The following is an 18,192-nucleotide window of genomic DNA, read 5'->3' as shown; positions in this document are numbered from 1 at the left end:
AGGAGAGAGAAGTGCCTCTGCTCTTCAGGGGCTCACGTGGGGACTGGATCCACCTCGTGCATTGTTGTCATGTGCCCCAGGAGCAAAGGGCAGGCAGGCAGGCAGGCTGCATACACTTTTTATGGCTAGGCCACCTCCCAGAACAGTAAACAGAGGGGCAGGCAGCTGGCACCAGAGCCCTCTAGGGAGTGAAGGCCCCAGGGCACAGACTCCTGCCCACCTCTCCGGAAGGGAGTTCAAAATAGCAGCTTTTCTCAGGAGTTTTTAAAAAATGTACTTCAAGTTCATATTCCTCTTAATCTTTTTTTACTATTCCTCCTTCTTGGCCTGACAGCACCTACTAGTCCTTTAGGTAGGCTTCAGTTTAAACTCACCTCCTCCAGGAAGCCTTCCAGACCCTCCAGGATAAGCTGGGAGCTCGCTCTGGACTCCCTGGATGCTCTGCTACCCTGATACGTAGAGCATAGATCAGACTGGGAACTTCTGGGTGGCAAGGACTGTACATTCCCTGGGCCCAGCCATGCCTGGCATATGGGGTGCCCAACGAATGTCATCTGTTGAAAGAAAACCCTGAGTTGAAAGTATTTGAAAAATTCAAAAGACTGAAATATTGAATCTGATGATTCTGCTTACAAAATGGACTTAAAATTTAACAGTCTCATAGCCTTACTCTAATGAGGTCCTGTTTTGATCTTTCAGAAGTATTTTAAAGGTGACCTTGTTGTAGGCCTACAGAGACTAGGAGAGACTATGCAGTTGCTGAGAAGGGTGAGGATGATTTACACTTCTTTAACATTTTCCTTTCATGCTATGTATAATGATTTTCATACATTTTTAAAAAGAGAAAAAAAATTTATTCTTGAAGCTGCATTCAAGAGATTCCACTCTCTGGGCAGCCCCTTGCCCAGCTGTGAGTCTGCTTGGTCCAGAGAAAGTTCTCTGGGGGCTCCCTGGGGCCTGGGCCCTGAGGGACAGCCTGGTGGGGTGGTAGAGACTTGGCAGGATGGACTCTGCCCCTCTGTCCCCCTTCAGAGGCCTTCCCCACAACCTGGAATCTCCACTGAGAATCTGAGTGAGGGAATATGGCTCTGTAGCCCAGAGCCTCTTGCTCAGGCCCAATCCTGTGGGCTTTGCGCTTTGCATCCAGCCTGGAGAGGGTTTGGTGCATGTTACGCAGGGGCGGGGGGTGGGGGGGCAGGTAAAGGTGAGGCTGCAGGAAAAGGCAGGTGTGAGCTGACACCCTCCCCCCTCCCCCCCTCAGGTCACGGTCTGCAAGCCTTCCATCTTCTCTCGGTTCCATCTCCTTTCTCCAGGAGTCTAGTCCCTACAGCAGCCTCCCACCTTTGAGCCTCTGGAGGAGGAGCTGGGTGGCCCCCTCACCTAGCCCCCTGGGGATTAAGACCTCCCACCCCAGGCTCCCTTGTCCGCCTGAGGCCTAGATCACCAGAGCTGGAAAAGGTCCTCATCCAGCAGGCTCGCTGCACAGATGGGCCCAGGGGATGCAGGGGCTGCGTGGGTGGTTGGTCCAAGGTTACTCAGCAGGTCAGTGGCAGGGCTTGGGACTCAGACTAGGCCTCCTGGGCCCCCACAGGAGCCACATTCCTAGCCCCTGAGTCCTCAAGGCCCCCAGCCCACAAGGCTGGTCGGGGGGCTACGGTAGGTACTCCTCCTTGACAGGCATTGGGGAGGAGGTGCCCAGGAGGCTGGCAGAGCTGGAGCACAGGCCCGCCAGGGGTGGCCCAGCTGGAGTGGCGGTGACATCGTGGGCGGGCGGGGGTGGCTGTGAAGGCTGCTGCTGTTGCTTCTTCTTGTTCACTTTGCGCTCCTTTGCCCGCCGGTTTTGGAACCAGATCTTTACCTGTGGGGTCAGAGAAGAGAGATGGGGTGGGCGGTGGGGAGACCGAATGACAGAACAAGAGGAAAAGAGGAAGGGCAGTGGAGCTCTTGTTTTTCGATGTGGCGCTTGGGGCTTCCCACTTGCTCTGGCTACCCCAACTGTTCATGGACCCTGAACACGTTCTCCCCCTCTGGAACTTGCTCCCCTACTCTTAAGACAACTTCCTCTGTAACCCTCTTCCTCTCCATCTTCCAAAGCCATGCTCTAACACCCCTCCTCCAGGAAGCCTTCCCTGTTCTCCCTGTGACCGCTCCCTCCTCTGGATTTAAACAGCACTGATCAAAGCCCGCTGTAGCCTATAGCTAATCAGGCCCCATGCTCCTCTTGGTGGTCAGGGATATTGGGTTTAATTGGCCGGGGGATTGGCAGCAGCTCAGTTTCTATTGTGTTGTATGACCATGGCTGGGAGACAACCTCTCTGTTCTCCTCCCTCGACTGAGCTCCATAATCTGCCTGGCAGCCTGGAGGCCAGACTCCCGGGACTGCTCCTGTGGCTGAGGTGGGAGCCCCACACACCTGACGTTCAGTGAGTCCCAGATTGGCGGCCAGCTCTGACTTCCGCCGTATGGTGATGTAACGGCTGTAGTGGAATTCCTTCTCCAGCTCCAGGCGCTGGTGGTCGGTGTAGACCACGCGGTATTTGTCCTTGGTCCGGGTCTTACCTAAGAAGCAGAGGTGCCAGGAGGAGAGGTGAGTGGGGAGGGGAGCTTGCAAAAGGCCAAGGCAGGGCTCCCAGGGGGAAGAGCAATCCAGGGCCCCTGAAGAAGGACCTTGAGGGAGTAACAGTCATTCTCCCAGGCTCAGGCTTCGAGACTCCCAACCTAGGAGGCAAGCACTGTTCTCATGCCCATCTGGGGGGCCCTAAGGCTCAGAGAGGGGAAGCAACTTGCCCAGGGTTACCCAGCAAGCAGCGGGTGGAGTTGGGGGTTTCAGGCCAAGTCTCCTGACCCAGAGCCCTACTCTGATTGCCAGGCCCACCCGCTTTCGTGCAACAGTTCCCAGGTGTGGCTGCAGAACAGACATGCGGGGAGCTTGTGAAAAACACAGCTTCCAGCGTGTCACCGAGAACGTGAAGTAGAAAGCCTTGGCGTGGAATCTCCATTTTTCACAAGCTCCCAGGTGGTTCCAATTTGGGGATCCTCAGACCGCAGGTCTGAGCACTAGAGACTTGGAGGAAGGAACACCTGGCAGCAAGGGTAGCTTGAGATAACGAGACGTCAGCTGCTCCTCTCTCCTGTGCGCAAGGAGAGCAGGAAGGGCCGTCACAGCCGGAGGCTGAAGCAGGAAGCTTGCAGGAACCGCCCTGGGGTATATGCTCCTCAATTCCTGTCAAATGCCGGGTGGTTGGTGGTCGCACAATCAAACAGAAAGCACTGGGGCTGCCGGTGGCTCCCCAGGACCTGTCAGCCTCCTCAGAAGGCCCTGGTTCTAGGCGCCAAGCCCTGAGCTGGGGCTGCACCAGGGGCTGGGGACCGCTCTGCCCGGAGCCATCTACACTCCAGCCTGTGCCCAGGCACAGAGCAGGAGTACTCAGATCAGCCCACAAATATTTACTGAGTTCCTGCTGTGGCCAAGTGCTGGGTACAGCAGTGAGCAAAACAAAAAGTCCCTGCCCTCATGAAGCTTAGGTTCTAGTGGAGGGAGATGGGCAAAAATAAAATAAATATGGAAATTATTTGATATGTTGATTGATGATAAGTATTTCAGAGACAAAGAAGGACTGGGAATTGAGGGAGGAGTGAGGCTGTGATTTTAAAGACAGTGGTCCATGAAGGCCTTACCTTGAAGGGGAACTTAAGCAAAGATCTAAAGGAGGTGAGGGAAAGAGCAATGCAGCTGTCTGGGGAAGAGGTTCCCAGGCGGAGGGAACAGTAGGTGCAAAGGTCCTGATGGGGGGCATGCCTGCCGCACGAAGAGTAAGGAACAGTGAGGAGGCTGGTGCGCCCGGGGTGCCGTGAGCCAAGGGAGCGGACAGGTCGAGCTGGGCCTACGAGCCCCGGGAGGGACTCTGGATTTTAGTCCGTCTGGGACAGGAGCCATTGCAGGCTTCTGAGCAGAGGAGACAAGAGGTCTGATGGAGGATTTAAGATTACTCTGGCTGCTGCATGGAGAACAGATTGGTGAGAAGGGGGACATGTGGGGAGACCTGCCATAACCCAGGCAGGGCTGGCTTGACTTCCACACGAGGCTCAGCCTGGGGCCCGGAAGTGGATTTGAGGACCGACTGGGTTAATGTCAGGGATCTCTTTTGGGCTGGGATCAGAGGTCTGTCTGGAGAGAATATTAAGAGTCATGCTTGGCCTGGGTTGCTGTGGGGGCCGGACTCAACACCAGTTTCCTTGTAAGAAGCTGAGCCTGCGGCTATAAACAGGAGGCACGCGCAAGCACTTTTTAGACCCACCCATGTGTCTCACCAGGGCATGGCAGGTCTGCATAACCATCGAACCCTTCCCACTTCAGCCAAGGGCCCCCGCAGTAACCTGGCCTTCACCTCCCTGGCCCCAGCTCTGGGCCTGCCCGCTCCTCGGCACCCCTGCGCTAACCACCCCCCCACCAGCGCCGGTCCAGCCCACACAGCTTGGCAGGCTAGCGCTGGGCTCCTCAGAGCCAAAGGGCTTGTGGAGAACAGGAGACAGCACATGTTTCTCGGCTCTTTTCCCTGGGCTTCCTGCCAGAGCAGCAGAACCACACTGGACTCTTCCACAACCACTGACCTCAGCCCACTGCCCGACGCAGCACGGGACAGCCTCGGCCCTTGGCCAGGCCTAGCCCAGGAAAGGGACAAGGGAGTGGCTGCCGAGGCCTTGGCTCCAGACGGGGCCCCTCCTTGACCTAGAAAATTCAACGCCGGCTCAAAAACTGTTCTGCCTAATGTACCACCACTGAAACCCAGCAGAGCTCTGAACCCACAGCCCCACTGGGTTCACTGGGCTGAAGCCAGAAGGGGTCATGGGAATTTAGTCTCCTCCCACTTTATAGATGAAGAGACTGACGTTCAGGATGGTTATACAGCGTCCAGAGGTCCAAATAAGAGAGGCCTTGTGAGTCCTTCTAGTCCAACCTCCCCGTACAGTCAGGGTCATTGAAGCCCCAGGGTGCCGTGGACTTGCCCAAGGCCATTTCACCAGGCCTGCAGATCTCCCTCCTGCTCTAGTGCACAACTCCTCACCCCACCGGATTCAGGGTCCACAGAGACTGCTACAGGGCCCTCTAAGCATTGGCAGCAGAAGCTCAAACAACAGACCACCCATCTACTTGTATTTCGGGGAAGAGCGGGTCCAGACCATGGTGAGGACAGATTCCTGAAAGCCCTGGGCTGGGGCTGGATGGCCCACAGGTTGAAAATGCCTAGAAGATTCACAGCCTGAGGTAGGGGGAGGAGGCTCCCTGCCCACCCAAACCTCAGCCTAAGAGATTATAAAGACACCCCCCCCCCTCAGGCACCGAACCCTCGGTCCCATCCTTCCTGACGAGCAAATGGGGATCCACTGCACCCATTTCATAGTTGGGAGAAATTGAGGCTCAGAAAAGGGCACTTGTGGAGGGCCATCCTTTTCGGTAGTGGTATAAACCTGGGCTCAGGTTTCCTGACCTCCAGCCAGGCTCTTTTGGTCGGGGGACGGAGGGAATTAGATGAGAGATGGGACTCTAGCTGCATAGTTCCTCCTCTCTGCATAGTTGCAGACTCTAGCAAGGCTGCCAGTGAAGACCCAGCCTACAGGCCCCGTCACCCCCTCCCTGGACCCAAAAGAAGGGCTGGTGGGCTCAGGAACACATCGGCCACTTCTATCTGGTGGAGTTGCTCAAAGCACACAATTTTATTGCTAAGAAAATGGCTCTGCCCAAAACCAAAATGTTTGATATCGCACTGTGTGGTCCAGGAACCAGGGAGTCCCACCTGCCATCCAGCAGGTGATAATGGGAACATCCTCCTTGGGGCCCAACTTGGTGATCTCAGCCTCATTTAACGTGCACATGCCCTTTGACTCATTAATCCCACTTCTAGGGATCAATCCCACAGAAAAATGCCCAAAGAGGTAGCTGTTTCAAATAGCACAGAACTAAGGACAATGTACATGTCTATGAGTCAGGACTGGTTAATAAGATAAGAGATGGTACATCCATGGAGAGGAGCACTACACAGTCACTAAAAAGAAATTATAAAGCTCTGTAGGTGCCAATATGGAGCAATTTCTAAAAATATATTGTTAAGTTTAAAAAAAGGCAAAATGTTGTAAATAGTATGTTGCTATTTTTGTATAAAAATGGAATACACACACACACTCAAACATGTTTGTGGCCCGAGTTCTTTCTGAAAGAATACACAAGAAACCAGTAATGGGGGTTGGCGTGCCTTGGAGAGGGGACTAGAGGCTGGGGAGACATAGGTAGGAGGGAGTCTTTGGGATGTTTAAATTTTTACCATGTGAAGATGTGAATTTGTATTTTTAATGACAGTCAGGAGCCCTGGGCTCCAGTCCCAGCTCTGGGACAGAACTCCCCACTGCCATGAGCAAACCTCCTTTCCCCTCCTGTGAACACCTGTGCCACCCTGGGGGCCCAGGAGAGAGGGGGCAGGGAGGTACGTGACAGTGGTGGGGCAGGGAGAGCGCCCAGGATGAATGATTTACAGGCCCTTGGGACACTGGGCCTAAGAGGGAAGTCCGGGCTCCTGTAACAGGTGTCTGATGGGAACCAGGCCACTCCCAGCCACCTAATGAATAACCCTCTGGGCCAGATGACAGTGCAAATAGGTGGGAGGGAGGGTGGGAGCCCCCCTACCAGCTCTTAGGGGTGAAGCATGGGGAGAGAAGGGCCTTGGATAACTGTGCAAATGAGAGGCTTTCTCTCTGCTCTGGCTGTGGGTTGTGAGGAATGGCCCATCCATATGCATCAGGCTGCCATGGAGGTAGCAGACTTCCCATCCCTAAAGCATGCACAGCAGAGGTCCTGGGAAGCTCCAGGCTAATGGTTCTAAATACCTGACCAGCAGCCTCAGAATTGCCTGGGGAGCTTTTTAAAAGCACAGATTCTGGCCCAGAAGTTCAGACTCAATGGGACTGAAGTGGGCCTCTGGGATTTGATACTTGAATAGCTCTCCAGGTGACCCTGACATGTGGTTGTTTGGGCGAGTAGACCTCCAGGGCTGCGCCATGCAGCTTCTCAATGGCTGGGTGATCTAGGACACCTCACCTCTCTGAGCCTCAAATTCTGTATCTATAAAATGGGGATAATTATTATTCTAATAATGGTCAATATGTCCATCTGTCAGGCACTTTGCATACATCTCTCAACAACCTATGAAGCTGTGCGACTGTTATCCCTAGTTTACAGATGAGAAAACTGAGTTTCAGCAAGGTCTGCACATCTGGAAGGCGGGATTTAGCCCAGGTCTGTCTAGACTCAGAAACACCATTAGAACCTATGGCCCAGTGTAAGGTCTCCCATAATGATCTCCAACCCTCGGGTGTACAGGGGATCACTTGAGATGGATGGATGAATGATGCCTGGCACAGTACCTGGCACACAGTAGGTACACAGGGCAAGGTAGATCTTATTCATTTCCATGGTGGGATAACCACATGACAGGGATCCTGGGAAATGGATCTGAGCAATGGGCTGTGTGTTGGATGAGACTGTTTATTTATAAGGTCCCTTCCAACTTGGAAACATGAAGCTACCAATGTTTGTTGATGCTCTGATTATATTTGTTATTATTGCTGAAAGAAGTCTAAGACTGATTTCCCTGTCTGAGAGCCTAGAAACTGGGCCTGCCTAGCTGGAGGATAGAGGGCAGGAGCCTGGCAGTCTGCAGTGGGGCCTCCCCATCTATCCTGGACCAGAGTTCAGCCTCTGCCCCCAGGGCGGGTTAGGTGGCTCCAGAAAAATTGAGTGGCCTCTGGGTCAGCACTTCCTTTGACCTCTTCCTGCTGGGTTTGTGGCCCTGAGGGGTGACACTGCCAGCTCCGGCCCTAGGGCTTGGAACACAGATCCATGACCCCTCTCTGTGTGGTCCAGCCCCACTGGCTGTAAATCAAAATCCCCGCAACCCCGACCGACACACATACACACACACACACACACACACACACACACACACACACAAAGGAATGCACATATGCATGCATGGATGCTTGTTAAAAATACATATTCCCAAGCTCTCAGTTCTATTGCATCCTGGTCTCGCTGCCATCTTTTAACAAGCCTACCAGAGGGGATTCTGAACCACCAGCTCCCAGTTCTGTGCCATCTGTGTGGCCTTAAATAAGTCCTTTCTCCTCTCCGGGCCTCAGTTTCTCCTGTGCATCAGAAGAAGGTTTGGTGTCAGCTCCAAGGGCCCTGTAGATTCTGGACTTCTGTGTAGCTCTGAGTCCTCCCTTAAGGACCTGGGCCCAGGTCTGCGTCCTTAGCTAAAGGACTTGACAAGTGATTGAATTTCTCTGGGCTTTCCTTCCCCCAGGGAACAGAATGGGTGTGAAAGCAGTTTGCAAAGGGCAAAGAGCTATGGACACGACAAGGAAAACTGAGCTATTTGCACAAGTGCGTGTGGGAGGGATCCCTTGGGAGAGGTAGGAATGCTGCCTGATGGGGAGCCGCAGGGCAAAGAACATAGGCCTAGGGGTGGGGAGGTCTGGCCAGGCCACCAGCCGGACATGTGATGTTCAGCTTGGACCCATTTCCTCATCTGTACTACCAGTGGGTGGGACTCCTGCTGCAGCAGCCCTGACCCACCCAGTTCAATGGTGGACGGATATCCTCCCTGGGCAATGAGGCTCTCTACTGGGCCCATGACTGGTCCTTGTTCTGGCTGGTTTGCCAGTCCCAGGCTGCTCTAGCACAGTTCCTCATTCACCCCTGCTCATCCCTGGAGCAGGGGCGAGGCTGGCATGGGGGCGGGAGTGCGATGAGAGGAGGATAGTCAGGCCAGCCACACTCAGGGACCCTGTAGCCTTAGGCAAACTTCTCCACCCCACTGTCACACTCCTTTCTAGTCACAGCACTCAGTCAGCACCGCCCCCTCCTCCTCCCAGGCCTCTACCCCTCTCCTGTCTTCTCAAGGAGGTCCACAATCTGACTTGGCTACAAGAAGCAGTGAAGAGGACAGAAACTTCAGAGTCAGATAGACACAGTGGTTCTAACCCAGTCAGGCCAGGTGCCAGCAGTGGGAACCCAGGCAAGTCACTGAACCTCTCTGAATCCCAGTTTACTCATCTGTCAAATGAGGACATGAATGCCTCCTTCAGACATGGCAGCTGTGGAGTTTAGATGTGATCATTTCTTTAACAAGGTAGTTAGTAATAAAAGCTATCTGTGACAATGCTGAAGAAAAAGGAAGAGGAGGAGGAAGAAGAAGGAGAAGACGATGACTGCAGAGACAAAAGAGGCAAGAGAGATTCCTCAGTGGAGAATAAGGAGCCCATCTGGAATGGATTACATTCTAGAAACTCTCGAGAGGGATTTTCCTGCACTGTGCTGTATGACAGCTACTAGCCACGTGTGGCTATTTAAAATTAATTAAATGCAATTAAAAATTCAGCTCTTTAGTCACACTAACCATATAGCAAGGGCTCAATAGACACGTGTAGCTAGTGGCTAGCACACTGAACAGCATAGATATAGAGCTATAGAAAGTTCTGTTGGACAACACGGCTAGACCAAGCTCCCAGCCAGGGCCAGATGCTCACACCCGCATAGCATACGTAACCAGACTGCTTGGACTATCTACAGAGCAGCCCGTTCTTGCATCCGTCACCCATCTATATTCTTCCCAGGATTCTCCACAAGGGGCACCAGAAATAAGGGGCACCCTTGGCCCAGGACAGCCCTTCTAAGAGTTGCAAGCAGCAGCTGCATCCCTTCGCATCTTCTTCCGGACTCTGGACAACTCGAGGCCACCAGCTGTTTCCTGGTGGAGTTTCCAGGCCTCTGCCCTACCCTGGCCATCCTCCTCTGGTCCGGAGGTGAAGTTCCTGACTAATCACCCACAGGCGTGGGACGTGAAGAGTCACATTTGGCGCGGAGGTGCAGGATGGGGCTCTGGACTCCAGCCCTTTTCTAGCTCATTGAGGAACCTTGGCAAATCCCCTCCCCTTGGTTCCTGGCTCCCTGAATGCTCTGCGAGGGTAGAGACCATGCCACCTTGCTCATTTGGTTCCACAACAGTGCCAGACACACACAGCGAGTACTTGATGAATCCTTGTTAAACCTAACACAGACCTACCGCTTCCTGGTCTTCCCCTCGCAGTAAATGGCCCCCATCCTCAGGCCACTCAGGCCAAAAGCCTAGGTGGCACTTCCCCCGCTTCCCACATCCAATCCATCAGCTGGTGGCTCAACCTCTAAAGGACATCCTTCTGTCCAGCTCCACTGCTCCCACAGCCTTAGTCAACGTCACTAATCGAATGGAGAAATGTGCTGTTCTGGGGTCGAAAATACCTGCACTTGAAAAAATAGCAAGTACTCAGTAGATGCTAGTTCATTTTATTATTACTGTGGGAGGTGCTCGGTACTTATTTGTTAAACAGCTCATTCCTGTTTTTCATGGGTGGGGGGTAGATTAAGAGCAAACAAATGAAATAATTATGAACTGAGATTAGTGTGAAGGAAAGCAACGGGAGCTGAGAGCTAGATTAAGTGGCGGGTGGCGGTGGGGGAGGGAACCTACTTTATTTAGCTTGGGGCAGCTAAATGTCAGCTCCTGGAGGAGGTGACATTTAAGCCAAGATATGATGGTTGAGCAGGAGGTTTCCATGTCACCAATGGGGAAGAATATCCCAGGAAGACAGAACAGCATGTGCAAATGCCCTGAGGCAGAGAGCAGCAACAGAGGACCAGCTCTGTGAGGGACCCTGTCTGCTTGTTCTGGCAGGAATCTCTAGCACCTAGCAGAATGTTTGGCACAGAAGAGAGACTCAGAGACTATTACCGCCTGCCTGCCTGCGTGACTGAATGAAAGAGACATGTGATGAGCCTGGAGAGGCTAGCAGGGCTTTGAGCCCTGGGGTGAGGGGTTTGGATTTGTCTTCAAGAGAAATGGGAAGACATCAGAGGGGGTTGAGCCTGGAGTGTCAGTCTCGGCTTTCACTAACGCCTGCTCCCTCTGGTGATGCTGAGGGATCTATGTGGCGCATCCCTGTAAGGTTGATGGGCAAGTATGGCAGGGGGAGGGCTTAGCATGTTAACAGGGTGATGGACCTGACTCCAGATGTAAATGTTTCCAAATCCCAAGAGCTCCAGGACAGAAACTTGAGCGGTCATCTCATTAAGATAATTCCTCATTGACAAGCCAGGCTTGCTGCTAACAAAGCTGTTTTGGACCTTCAGAACAGCTCCCCAGTCTCTCCGCAGCAACATGTGCCTAAGTGTGCGTGTGGGGGAACACCCAACCGATAAAAGCCTTCTGCCACCTTCTAACTGGGTCACTCCCCCCTTCCCAGGTACATCTGAGAGATGAGGTGTCAAATGGAGTTTCTGCCTTGAGAACCAGTTTTAAACAGCCCGGCACCTGCTGTGCCCATCCTCCCCCTCCAGCCTCTTATAGCTCATCTCTGACTGGCTTCCTTTTCCCCACCTAGACGGGAATGCACATGGGGAGAGGTCTTGGGCTCCCGTTCTGAGTGTGTTGCTTTATTTGATAGATGCTCATTAGGCTGTAGAGTCTAGGTTTGAACCCTGTGCAGGAGCATCCCAGCTGTGTGAGCTTGGGCAAGCCACCTTACCCTCTCTGAGCCTCATTAACTTTATCTGTAAAATGAAGCTAATAATAGATCCTCACACCTCTTAGAGTTGTTATGAGACTTAAGTGAGATCATCCATGCAAAGTTCTTGGCACAGTGCCTGGCACATGGTAAAGGCTCAGCTGATGCCACAGTTATTAGCTTTATCGTGAGCTCCTACAATGTGCAAGATATGGTGAGAAGGACAGGACTGATTAGCGCTGCTCCTTGAGGGGATAACAGACGGTAGATGGCAGGGATCAACAAGACAGTCAGTGATAAATATTGTTCAAAACAAGGGCCTGGTACAGTGTTTGTAGGGGAGGGAACCAAGGAGGGCTTCCTAGAGGAGGTGGCCTTGGAGAAGAAGCAGCATTTGACCTGGTAAACAGGTAGGAGAGGGAAGGGAGGGCAGTTCAGGTCAAGGGACCCATAATAGAGAGGCAGGGAGTGTGAGGTGTGTGCTCGCGTGCACCTGCTAAGGACTGGTAGAGATGGTCCCAGGCACCAGTGCACTGAGCGCCTACTGTATGCCAGGGTCAGGGCTATGCTCTACTGGCACCATTGCTTCAAGGTGTAATCTTATTAATGTTACAGTGGAAGAAGCTGAGACTCAGAGAAATGATCCAAATTAACTCGCCTGTGGCTAATGCAGCTTCTGACAGAAATGCAATCCCAGGCCTGAGGCTCCCGAGCCGGACTCTTAACTGTCCCAGGTAAGCATCTCTGTATCTCGGCAAACTAACGGGAGAGTGGCTTCAAGAGTGGTTTGGGGCCAGTTCTCAAGAGGGCTCTGAAATGGAGCTGGATTTTACAGCATAAAATGAAATGGCAATTCCATGGCAGTGGGGAGCCATGGTTTAGAGGGCGGCTAGGGCATCAGAGAGAGGCTGAAGGTGAGAGGCCAGGTTGGTGACTGTGGCAATGGGCCAAGGGAGAGGGTCTAGGATGTGGTGGGGAGAGGAGGGTTCATCCCCTCCACGGGCCTCAGTTTCTCTATCTGAAAGCTGATGGGGATGGACCAAGACCTAAACCCTGCTGCAAGAGTCTTATCATCTGAGCGGACATCTCCCGACTTGTGTGGGACCTCAGCCACCTCAATGCGCCATTAACCTGTGAAAAACTATTCACAAGGAATTGGAGGCTAAGCCTTCAGCAGAAGGATAAGTTAGAGCCTTCCTAAGGAAAATGCTGATATTTATAGATGCAAACGGGGAAGACAGAAAAAAAAAAAATAGAGCCCCTTGTAGTCATTTCCTATCCTGGCCTCAGTCAAGTGAAAGTCATCACTCAGAACTGGTTAATGGACAACATAACAGCCCCTCCCACATCTTCCCCATCTTCCCTGCCCCCTCCTTAGGGAAAGCTGGCATCTTAGTTCCAGCCTCAGCAACGCCAATTCCCCAGGTGAGGATGGAGTACTGTCCCATCCATGGAGTAGGGAGAAGGGGGCAACCAGGCTTCCACCACTGGCATGAGCTGCTCGGCTGGACAGTCATGGGTCCCATCTCCAGGTTGAGATCTCATCTCTCCCGTCTTCTCCCAGAGCTGTCTTACTGTTCCTCACACTTGCCCTGTTCATTCATTCAACAAAATGTATTGAGCACCTACTAAATGCCACACACTGAGCTGGGTGCCTGGAATGTAGTCATGGGTCAAATAGACATGGTTCTGGACTTCATAGGAGTTTACCTTGTCAGTGGGTGTGGGAATAGACAACACACAAACTCACAAATAAGTAAGTTAGTGCTCTGAAGGAAACATGGCAAAGATGATCAATGGGTATTGGTGGGGGGTGCCTACTTTGGAACATCATGGAGGACCTCTCTGAGGAGGTGGCCATTAAACTAAGACCTGAATGGTGAGAAAGAGCCTGCAAAGAGTCTGGGGAAAGAGTTTCCCAGGGAGAGGGAACAGTATGTGTACAAGACCTGCCTGCAGGAGCACATACAGCTTTGTAGACCTCAGGAAGGAGTGTAGATTTTGCCCTAAATATAATGGGAAGCCACTGGAAAATTTTAAACTGACTCATCCAACATATATCCCAGCCCTGCCTCCACTTGTGTGAAACTGGAACATGCCTTAAAATCTCCAGGCTTCAGTTTCCCATCTGTATGTCTGTTCTCTAACTGTCCAGTTCAGATATTCTAGAATGCTAGAGGCACAGAAGAGGGAAGAAGGGGCAAGAAGGGTACAATAAGAACAGGTGACCAGCAACATCTGGGGAGATGGCATGCACTGACCTTCCCTCTGCTGCCCCAGACAACAGCCTTGCCCGGGAAACACCCCCAGAGACCCTGTACCTTCATTGCCCAGAAGGAGAAACTGAGGCCAAAGAGGAGAGGGGCTTGGCCTCTCTCTCACGGAGGGTCTGTAACCCCACCCCAATTCTGACCCCACCTCAAGAGTCAGAGTCAGATACTGCCTGAGTAGACAAGTAGCAGCTTCTACCTTCGAAAAGGCAGAAAGGCTCTCACCTGGCTCCTGGGGTGGCCACTTTCCTCCGGAGCTCCCAAACCTCCCTTGGCCCTTCATTTTAGTTTCTGGGAGTGAAGGTGGAAAGGACTTTTGCCTTTGGGCAGAGTTACTCCTAGGCCCCCTGTGTGCCCAGGGACAAGTGTTTCCAAATGACTTCCGAGACCAGAGGTGAACTGAGTTCGGCAGCTCCAGTGCCCAGAGGGACGTGACTTGCCTGACATCACACAGCCTGGAAGCTCCCCAGGGTTCCTGCCAGTCCTCTGACCCCCACCCACTGACCCACTCTCTCCCCCTCACATAGTGCTGGCCTCTCTCCAAGTCCCCGCCCCTGGGGAACCTCCCCATCCATCTCCAAAGTCGCCTGGTCAGCAGGAAGTAACAACCAGAATAAAGGAGCAGGAAAAGTGGGCTTCCTTCTTCAGGGAACAGACACAGAACTGCAGGACCCTGAGGGTCAGTGGCCCCAGACACTTCCTCTCATATAATCTGATGCAAAATTCTCAACCGAGGTTTATGGGTAAAGCTTCTGGGGGCCTTTAGAACCCCTGAAATTGTTTGCCCGATTAGGAAACACTTTTTTTCTAGGGAGAACATTTATACTTCCCATCAGATTTCACAAAGGGGTCCTTTTGTAACTCAAACAAAGGTACAAGACCCTTCCCTCTCATGGGATGGTAAAACTGAGACTCAGAAAAGATGGCTGATTTAAGAGACGCTGTTCAGAGGATTAGAGCACAGGCTTGGTCATATCCCAGCCCCACCATTTACTGCTTATGTAGGCATAACTATACTTGCACAACTCTGTAACCTCTCTATGCCATAGTTTCTTCATCTTGAAGACGGGGGTGATAATAGCACCTATGATAAAGTTATAAGAATTAAAACATATCAGGTCAGTGCCCGCTCCGTTAGTAAGTGTTCCATAAATATTAGCTGTTATTATTTAGCCAAGGCCACAGAGACAAGTGGCACAGCTGGGACAGAAACCCCAGTCCTCTGAGGCCTCCGGAGGCAGACAGGAGGTTCTGTGTCCCTGGGACTCCCAAGGAGGTGGTACAAATACAGCCAAACCTGTAGCTGCTGATCAACCCTCCCCAGCATGTGCTGGGAGTGTGTGGGGACATGGAGGTGAAGAGAGAGAGGAGGTGGGGGATGTCCTAGGCTCGCTCCCAGCTGGGGGAAAGGGAGGAGGGGCTGGACATCAAAGGGTGGGCAGGCCAACTTCCCGCCCCTAAGGCCAGGTGGCCTTTGTCAGGACAGGCCGGACACAGTCGGGACAATGGGTATCATGTTCACCTTCTGGCCGACAGGAGTCACTACCGAGCCAAGGCCCAGCCTGTTACATGACAAAGGGGGGACCTAGGAAGGAGGTCAGGCCACCCCTCATTAAAGCTGAGCCTTTGTCCTGCCCCCTCCCCTGCCTTTGAAGAGGGTGGATCCAAGAGGCCTGCCTGGGGGCAGAAGGTTCACAGGCTCAGGAGCCAAACAGTAGCCACCTTCCCAACTGCTCCTACTTTCCCCTCCCCCAGGGTCAAGAGTTCAGGGCGAGCCCTGGGATGGTAAGGTAGGGACCCTTCACCACCACCAATCTAACCAAAGAGGGCTCTTTTTTAGTCCAAATGATATGACCCACCGATCTCTTCGTTGTATGGATGGGGGACTGAGACCTGGAAAGGAAAGTGACTTATGGGTGTTCACATAATCGGTGCATGTCCTTTGGGGGTTTGCAGCCCCTCTTTGGGGCTGGGATAGGGGTGCATGAAACGGATGACCACCAGGGCCAGTGTTGCTAAAAGTTTACCCTGGGATAAAGGTCTGGGGACCTGTGTCTAGTTCCGGCCTTGCCACGCAACCACAAGGCGTCGTTCTTCATGGCTGGGGTCTCAGTCTCCCTGTCTACAGGGAAAGACAGCGTGTGCTTCCCAAGGCTCCAGGATTCAGAAGGGGGAAGCTGAGAGAACAGCCCGCAGGGACAGAGTCGGGGGTGGGGGGCACACTCTGGAACCCAAGCAGGGCCGGGGCAGAGGTCAGACAGGGGGCGGCTGGGGCCTTGCTCTAGCACCTGCCGGCGCCCAGGGGAACCGTCCAGAGGCGCAGGGTGAGGGAGGGGTGCTTACCGCTGCCACCGCCGCCTCCGGCCGCCACGCTGCGCCGCATCCACTCGTAGGGCGTCCGCCTTTGCGCTCCGGGCGAGGACGGTGCGCCTGGGCCGCTGAGGGGCTGCGCCAGGAGACCCGGCCCAGGCCCCGGGGGCGCGGGCACCGCGCTAAAGTCCGGAGGGGGCCCGAATGCCAGCGGGGCCGGGCTGGCGGTGGAGGCCGCGGGGCCCGGACTGTAGGCGGCGGCCCATTCGTCCTTGGGCGCAGAGAAGGGCGTGCTCCAGGCCGCAGGGGGCACGGGGCCCGGCTCCACGTGAGAGTAGCCGGTGAAGTCGGGGTACTGCGGAGGCGGCGGGGGACCGTAGGCTTGCGGGCCCAGGCCGAGACTGGCGGGCCTGGCGGGGCCGGGGTACACGGGGGATTCCTTGTCCAGCACATAGCCCACGTACATGGTGGCCGCGGGGCCCCCCGCGCATGCTGGGCCCTGGAGCCGCCGCAGCCGGCCGCCCCGACGAGCAACTGCTCACCTGAACTCCCAGCCCTGCCGCCGCCGCCCCACCCAGGCCTTTTATAGCTCCGGGCCGCCACGGCCCCAGCCGAGGCGGGTTTGCATTTCAAAGCGGGGGGGAGCCTCCAGGCCGCGAATCAAAGGGGGAAACCCGTCGGGGGCGGGGGGTTCAAAAGGAGACAAATTGCCGCCCCAAGCTGGAGGTGGACGCCGGGGCCAAGGGGGGGTGGGGGGCGCGGAGGGCGCATCCCGAGCGAGCATCGAGGCATCGCTAGGTGTGGGAGTCTCCTGCGAGGCCCCAGCCTAACCGCCCGAACACCTCGACCGCCCCGCAGCCCCCTTTTACAGGTGGAGAGAAGGGATCCGTGGGGTTCAGGGGCGCCAGGCCAGCGTCACGCAGCCACACCGGGCCTGTGGCGCAGTCCGCAGGGACCAGTTGGAGGTGAAGGGGAGGAAACGCTGACTTCAAACCGGGTTCCCGTCTTTAAGGTAGCGGGTCCTTAATCTTTTGCGGGGGCAGGGGGGAGAGGAGGGGTCACGACCCCTCTGAGTGTCTCATGAAAGCTGTGGATGTTTTTTCCCCGGGGGGAAAATGCACATATGCACATACACGAGCCTGCAAACAATTGGGGAGTTCACCTGAGTTGGCTCTCTGGAGAAAGTTCTTAGAGAGGTGGTGTAGCGACATTCTTTTAGAGACATTCTAGTGAACTTCTCACAATTCTCTTGGCAACACCCCTACCCGCGCCCTCACTCCCACCTTTATTTTAATGAGACGTTTCAAACATACACAAAAGTAGAATTGTAGAGTGAATCACTATATACCCATCACCAGTTTCAACTGTTATCAAGATTTTGCCACACTTATTTAACTGACTCGCTTCCCTTTTTTTTGCTAAAGTATTTTAAAAGAAATTTCAAACATCATGTCATTTTACCCCTACTTACTTCAGCATGCGTCTCTAAAACACATGGACATTTTCTTACATAATATGCCATTATCACACCTAACAAAATTAACACAGATTCCTGGATCTAGAGACTGTCATATGGAGTGAAGCTAAGTCAGAAAGAGACAAGCAACTATCGTATATTAACGCATATATGTGGAACCTAGAAAAATGGTACAGGTGAACCGGTTTGCAGGGCAGAAATAGAGACACGGAAGTAGAGAACAGATGTATGGACACCAAGGGGGGAAAGTGGTGTTTGTGTGATGAATGGGAAGATTGGGATTGACATGTATACACTAATAGGTATAAAACAGATAACTAATAAGAAACTGTTCTATAAAAAAATAAATAAAATAAAATTCCAAAAAAATTAACACAAAGTCCTGGGTATTATCTAATACCCAGTTCATGTTCAAAGTGTTTCATTTGAGTCAAAGATGTCTTTTTAATGGCTGGCTTATCCTAAAGCCCTGATCTATTTATTATTGTTGGGGCTCTCTTGTATTTTAAATGTATCATGCATCTCCCCGCACCTTGCCCA

At 53.3% G+C, this 18,192-nt stretch overlaps 1 protein-coding gene across 1 annotated transcript; it reads right to left on the bottom strand.

Annotated features, from left to right (window-relative positions):
• Nucleotides 1-831: 831 nt before the first annotated feature.
• On the bottom strand, nt 832-16,725 carry CDX1 (caudal type homeobox 1). The gene is made up of 3 exons (XM_029219161.1): nt 16,209-16,725; nt 2,414-2,559; nt 832-1,858 (listed from the first exon to the last, which is right to left on the bottom strand). Exons 1-3 carry the CDS (start codon nt 16,639-16,641, stop codon nt 1,652-1,654), a joined length of 786 nt encoding a protein of 261 aa, XP_029074994.1. The 5' UTR covers nt 16,642-16,725; the 3' UTR covers nt 832-1,651.
• Nucleotides 16,726-18,192: the final 1,467 nt, after the last annotated feature.

Source organism: Monodon monoceros, unplaced genomic scaffold, assembly GCF_005190385.1.
Source record: "Monodon monoceros isolate NGI ecotype Baffin Bay Population unplaced genomic scaffold, NGI_Narwhal_1 Super_Scaffold_12, whole genome shotgun sequence".
Lineage (NCBI taxonomy): Eukaryota > Metazoa > Chordata > Mammalia > Artiodactyla > Monodontidae > Monodon > Monodon monoceros.
The sequence above is the reverse complement of the archived record's forward strand: the minus strand, read 5'-3'. Positions and strand labels throughout refer to the sequence as shown.